At 35.9% G+C, this 7,137-nt stretch overlaps 1 protein-coding gene across 1 annotated transcript; it reads left to right on the top strand.

The window, feature by feature from the left end:
• The first annotated feature begins 2,409 nt into the window (after positions 1-2,409).
• On the top strand, positions 2,410-6,324 carry LOC101893215 (putative metabolite transport protein YwtG). Its single transcript, XM_011295527.3, has 3 exons — positions 2,410-2,598; positions 4,860-5,035; positions 5,109-6,324. Exons 1-3 carry the CDS (start codon positions 2,514-2,516, stop codon positions 6,222-6,224), a joined length of 1,377 nt encoding a protein of 458 aa, XP_011293829.1. The 5' UTR covers positions 2,410-2,513; the 3' UTR covers positions 6,225-6,324.
• Positions 6,325-7,137: the final 813 nt, after the last annotated feature.

Raw genomic sequence — 7,137 nt, 5'->3', positions numbered from 1 at the left:
AAGCATTGTACGATTGGGGTGTGTAGGTAATTTTGGAAATTCGTACTTATGTGTACTAAATGGTACTGAATTTGATACAATTCAAAATTTTGGGAGAATCAATATAATCCTGAAAGTTGGAAATAAGATTTCTATTGGATGATGCAGATAGTTATGAAAATTTGTACTTAAGTGTACTAAATGATACTAAATAATGATACAATTTGGATTTGGTTGAACCAATAGAGCTGGTATTTTGGAAATTTGAAATCAGATTACTGTCGGAGTGTAGGATCGGGATATGTAGGTAATTTTGGAAATTTGGCTGTATGTGTAGTAAATGTTACTAAATTTTGGTACAAATTGGAATTAAATGAACCGATGGTGCTGGAATTCGAAAATTTGAAATGAGAGACACTGATGGAGTGCAGGATAGCTGTATAGCTTGAATATATGAAATATTCTAAAATGTTACTAAACTCCTAAAATGGTACCATTTGGCATTATGTAAATGGAAATTAAGGGTGGAAAGTAAGTTCGATATATGAAGGTTGTCTTGGAAGTGTGAACTAAGTGTACGAACTGTACCAAATGGTACTAAATTTGGAACAGTTTGATTTAGTGTGAAGGAATGAAGCTGAAACTTCGAAATTTAGTATTGGAGTCCGTGTTGGTGGTAGATTTGTGATAAAGAGGAAACATATACTACAAGCACACGAAAAGTACTAAATAGTACTATATTTGGGAAATCTGAAATTTGGTATTGGGGTCACTGTTTAGATTCAGCGTGGACATATGGCGATGGTTTCGGAATTGTGTACTATAATTGTAGGGACTGTATTTAAAGGTACTAAATTAGGAAGAGTGTGTTTTAATGCGAACGAATGAAGCTGGATATTTGAAATGTTGGTATTGAGGTTTATGACAAAAATATGGTTTTTGAAATGTATACGACAAGTGCCCGAAAAGTACTACATTGTACTATATTTGGTACAATTTCGTATTGGGTAAACAGATATTGCTTGCAATGGGGAAATTTGGTATTACGGTCGCTGTTTATGTGTAGCCTGGATATATGGCAGTGGTTTTGGAAATGTGTACTATAATTGTCCGAAAAGTATTGAATGCTGCTAAATTAGGTATTGGATGAGAGAATCGGGCTTGAATTATCAAATTTTATATTGAGGCATCTGTTGGTGTCTGTGATTAAGACATGGAGGTATATTTGGAAATGCGTACTATGTTTCGTAAAAAAATAACTAAATGGTATTAAAGTTAATATAGGGTGAAAGTTTTGGGCTGGAATTCCGCAATTTAATGTAGAGGTCTATATTGGTATCTGGAATTGAAATATGATGGGGGTTTTGGAAATGTGCACTATATTTGTACGAAAAGTACTAAATAATAATAAATATGGTATTGGGTGAACTGAAGTCCTAAAATTTGTCAGGATTCACTCTTAGTGTCTGTGGTTGAGATATGGGGATTTTTTTTTGAAAATGCGTACTATAATTGTTCGAAAAGTACTAATTAGTACTAAATTTGGTATTGGTTGAGGTAATAGAGCTGAAATCCTTAAACTTGATATGGATGTCACTGTTGGTGTCTGTGGTTGAAAGAAGGACCTTGTTTTAAATAGGTGTACAAAAATTGTACTAACTTTGGTAATGGGGCAAATTACAGAGCTGAAATCCTCAAATTTTATATTATGGTCGTCATTGTTGGTATCTGCGATTGAGATATGGAACGAAAGTACTATATGAAATGAAAGTACTAAAAAAAGTACTAAATGTTACTAAATTTTGTATTGAGTGAATTTATATAGCTGGAATGCTGAAATTTTGGTATCGATGTTTTTGTTGGTTATAATGAAAAGAGACGTTGAAATTGTTTTGGTCAAAAAATTTGATCTGCGTCCCTTTTGCAAAGGTTTTACAAATATCCTACTCGGTAAACTTCGAAATGAGTAGAGGGTACTTGCTATTTCTTAAAATTTTCCACAGTGTTATTTGCTGAGTGCATATTTTTCGCTCATAATTCATATCACTGAGTGAAGGGGTAACCTTTAGTATACCTATTTAGATTGTGGGGGGCTTTACAAAGTTATTGGCTATTATTTTGATAAAACCGATCCAAGTCTAAAAGTGTTATCCCAATCAAATATGGGATGTCCCGTTTCCAAATCTAAAACTGCTAGAGTGACCAAGAGAGCCAATACTTTTCTTTGAATTCTTGTGAAATTATTAATTGGCAATCAAAAGTGAAACATTTGTTGGCAAGGTTTCCACATATCAGATATTCGAGGAGGTGAACGTGAACCCTGGCAAATCTATATTTATGAACACTAGCTTTATCTGGGTATTGTTTATTAGCCATACACCTGTTGTTATCTAATAAACATTATCAATAATGTCCAAAATATTAAACATTTTTTTGGGCATCAGTCGTCATCAAGACGTTGATGGGAGTAGTCGAAATATATTTATTAAATAAAAAAACCTGCTGGATTTCCTTAGTAAAATTAACGAACAACCATGCAAACAACCGCCGGTTCAAAGAGACCACCCCCCATGACAATGGGAAACTTTCAACCTGGATATATGGCAACCCTGGGTGCCGGTGAGTCTTACTTTTTTAATGGACGATCTAGGACCATTGTTGGATTTTGAAAAGTTTATTTCCAGAAGACCATCAAGGCTATAAACGTGGATATTTTACAGAATATTTTTCAAGGACCATCAGTGCTGTAAACATGGATTTTTTAAAGAATGTTTTTCAAGGACCATCAGGGCTATAAACGTGGATTTTTTAAATAATAGTTTTCAAGGACCATCTGGGCTATAAACGTGGATTTTTTAAAAAATATTTTTCAAGGTCCATCAGGGCTATAAACGTGGATTTTTTAAAGAATATTTTTCAAGGACCATCAGGGCTATAAACGTGGATTTTTTCAAGAATATTTTTCAAGGATCATCGGGGCTATAAACGTGGATTTCTTAAAGAATATTTTTCAAGGACCATCACGGCTATAAACGTGGATTTTTTTTATAGAATATTTTTCAAGGATCATCGGGGCTATAAACGTGGATTTCTTAAAGAATATTTTTCAAGGACCATCACGGCTATAAACGTGGATTTTTTTATAGAATATTTTTCAAGGACCATCACGGCTATAAACGTGCATTTTTTTACAGAATATTTTTCAGGGACCATCGGGGCTATAAAAGTGGATTTTTTAAATAATATTTTTGAAGGACCATCAGGCAGTAAACATGGATTTTTTAAAGAATATTTGTCAAGGACCATCAGGGCTATAAATGTGGATATTTTACAGAATATTTTTCAAGGACCATCGGGGCTATAAACGTGCATTTTTTAAAGAATATTTGTCAAGGACCATCAGGGCTATAAACGTGGATTTTTTAAAGAATATTTTTCAAGGACCATCGGGGCTATAAACGTGGATTTTTTAAAGAATATTTTTCAAGGACCATCGGGGCTATAAACGTGGATTTTTTGAAGAATATTTTTCAAGGACCATCGGGGCTATAAACGTGGATTTTTTAAAGAATATTTTTCAAGGACCATCGGGGCTATAAACGTGGATTTTTTTAAGAATATTTTTCAAGGACCATATATAAACGTGGATATTTTACAGAATACTTTTCAAGGACTATCAGAGCTATAAACGTGGATATTTTACAGAATATTTTTCAAGGACCATCGGGGCTATAAACGTGGATTTTTTAAAGAATATTTTTCAAGGACCATATATAAACGTGGATATTTTACAGAATACTTTTCAAGGACTATCAGAGCTATAAACGTGGATATTTTATAGAATATTTTTCAAGGACCATCGGGGCTATAAACGTGGATTTTTTAAAGAATATTTTTCAAGGACCATCGGGGCTATAAACGTGGATTTTTTGAAGAATATTTTTCAAGGACCATATATAAACGTGGATATTTTACAGAATACTTTTCAAGGACTATCAGAGCTATAAACGTGGATATTTTACAGAATATTTTTCAAGGACCATCGGGGCTATAAACGTGGATTTTTGAAAGAATATTTTTCAAGGACCATCCGGGCTATAAACGTGGATTTTTTAAAGAATACTTTTTCAAGGACCATCAGGGCTACAAAATAGATTTTTTAAGGAATATTTTTCAAGGACCATCAGGGCTATGAACGTGGATTTTTTAAAGAATATGTTTCAAGGACCATCACGGCTATGAATGTGGATTTTTTTAAAGAATATTTTTCATGGACCATCAGGGCTATAAACATGGATTTTTTAGAGAATATTTTTCAAGGACCTTCAGGGCTATAAACGTGGATTTTTTAAAGAATATTTTTCAAGGACCATCGGGGCTATAAACGTGGATTTGTTAAAGAATATTTTTCAAGGACCATCGGGGCTATAAACGTGGATTTTTTAAAGAATATTTTTCAAGGACCATCGGGGCTATAAACGTGGATTTTTTAAAGAATATTTTTCAAGGACCATCGGGGCTATAAACGTGGATTTTTAAAGAATATTTTTCAAGGACCATCGGGGCTATAAACGTGGATTTTTTAAAGAATATTTTTCAAGGACCATCGGGGCTATAAACGTGGATTTTTTAAAGAATATTCTTCAAGGACCATCGGGGCTATAAACGTGGATTTTTTAAAGAATATTTTTCAAGGACCATTAGGGCTGTAGGTGGATTTTTTAAAGAATATTTTTCAAGGACCATTAGGGCTATAGGTGGAAGTATTATCACAGCTATTAACGTAGATTTTTTTATTTTTTTGGAATATTACAAAGTCTTTAACATTTTCTCATAATCAATTTTAATGTTCTCACCTCTACTCTCTCCTTAACTTTCAGGTGTTTGCCTCTTCATTTCGGGTGGCATGAGCTTCGCCCAAAGCTTGGGTTTTTTTCATGTGCCCTTAAGCCCTGCAATAAGTGTTCATACGTTTTACTGCTGGTTTCTGGCCGTTGCTATTGGAGCCCTGCTTTCGATGTTATTGGGCTATGTACTACCCAAGAAGTTTATTATGGTTCGTGTAGGAGTATAACAAAACAAGGACATAGCCCTAACCAAGCGTCTTTCTTATTCTTCTCACATTGTAGGCAGCCTCAGCGATAATGACACTTATTACGGGAATTGTACGTGTCAGTGCCCCAATGGGATATGACGCTCTAATTGCAGCACGTTACCTCAGTGGCATAGCCGTGGGCCTGGCCACAGTTCAATACCTAATGTATGCCAGTGAATTGTCTCGCAATACCAGACGTGGCTTCTCCTTGGGCCTGGAACAGTTTGGCATTAGCGTGGGCCTGGCTCTTCAAATCATAATGATTTCGCAATGGAGTTTATCATCGAGCTTTTCCCAGAATAGCCTCCAGGGGATATTTGATATTATTTTGGCCGTAATCTCCATGGGCTGTCTGTGGTATTTCATTGAATCCCCAGTGGACTATTTGCGTTTGGGTGATGAGTCTACAGCCCTGCTTTGTTTGAGTAAATTACAAGACACCCCCTCCATCACCATGCAGACAAATCAACGTTTGGAGGAACTCAAGGATTATGTGAGGGAGGAAAATAATCTATCAACCGTTGAGATTGTAAAGCGCAGCATGGTACCTCTACTCAAAATGATAATATTTCGCAGTATAATGCTATCGCTCAGCTATTCGGCGATAACTTCAAATGCCCTGACTTACACCATGCTTGTCGTCAATGTCAGCTGGTCACCAATATTGGCCGGTTGTTTGCGTATTTTCGGCAGCGGTGTATCACTGGGCATTGTGGATATACTAGGGCGTAAATTACCCGCCACCGCGTGGGCCCTTGCCATCGGAGGTCTCATCACACCTATTGCTGTTATTTTGAATACATCTTATAACATCTTTATATATCATGAAATGTCGAAAATCGTTGCTCTCTGGGTTACGCTACACGTTGCCGATGGTCTCTTTTCGCCTGTGACATCTGTTTACCTGGGTGAAGCATTCCCCCTACACTCGAAAGGCCTCGGCATAGGGTTTTGTGTAATTGTCGAACAAATTATTCACATCATTTTTATGGCCACCCATCCTGATGATAGTGCTGCGCTCATGGCATCGGGTATTATTATCTTAGTTGCTGCTGTGGTATTTCTTATAATAATGCCCGAAACGAAGAAGACATCACTGCGTGAGGCTCAAGATGGCTTTAGGAAATTTTTTAATTTTAAGATGTTTTGAAAAAATGGCGTGAACCAAATTGTCATGTTAAAAGTTATTTATTGAAGAAAGGTAGTAAGAAAACAAAATACAGGGTGAGAAATAAAATACAAAAAATGTCGGAAATAGCATAAAATTTTAGAATAAGTCTAGATTTGTTCGAATTATGGCCTTCAAACGGCCAATGAAACCGCCACACGCTGCCCGAATGTTGCTCTGCGGTATTTTGGCCCATTCAGGGCGAAGCGCTTGCTTGTGGTGATCGACACTTTGGCATTTGTTAGTACCAACCTTGCTTTCCAAAACAATCCTGACAGAATAGTCCAACGGATTGGTATCCGGAGAATTTGTTATCCATTGTGGCTCCGATATATATTTCCTTAATATAATCCTTATAGTACTATGTCTGCAGGACTTTTGGTATTGACGTTTTGTTGTAGCCACCACATACTGGTACTTTGGTGATTTAAGAGACATTATTCGCCGGAATTGTTTCAAATTTGGTATTTGAAGTTCGTAATGGATACTACAGCCTATGATAGAAAATTGTCTGTGCAGGTCCACGTCTTCGTATAGCCCCCATATAACGGTACCTCCCGATATTTGGTATTTTCATGATTTTAGCGACATTATTCACCGGAATTGTTTCAAATTTGGTATTTGAAGTTCGTAGTGTATACTACAGCCTAAGACCGAAAATTGTCTGTGCAGGTCTACGTACCTCCCGATAATCGCTACTTTGATGATTTTAGCTACATTATTCACCGTATTGTTTTTTTTTTTCAAGTTACGCATTTGAATATTCTAATGGCTTATGACAAAAATTGCCTAAGCAGGTCCACGTCGTCGTATAGACCCTAATATAAGGGCTACATTCGGTATTTTTAAGATTTTAACAGGCATTTGTAACGGATTTTATTTTATTTATTTATTT

Source organism: Musca domestica, unplaced genomic scaffold, assembly GCF_030504385.1.
Source record: "Musca domestica strain aabys unplaced genomic scaffold, Musca_domestica.polishedcontigs.V.1.1 2, whole genome shotgun sequence".
Lineage (NCBI taxonomy): Eukaryota > Metazoa > Arthropoda > Insecta > Diptera > Muscidae > Musca > Musca domestica.
This window is presented reverse-complemented; position numbering and strand designations above follow the sequence as displayed.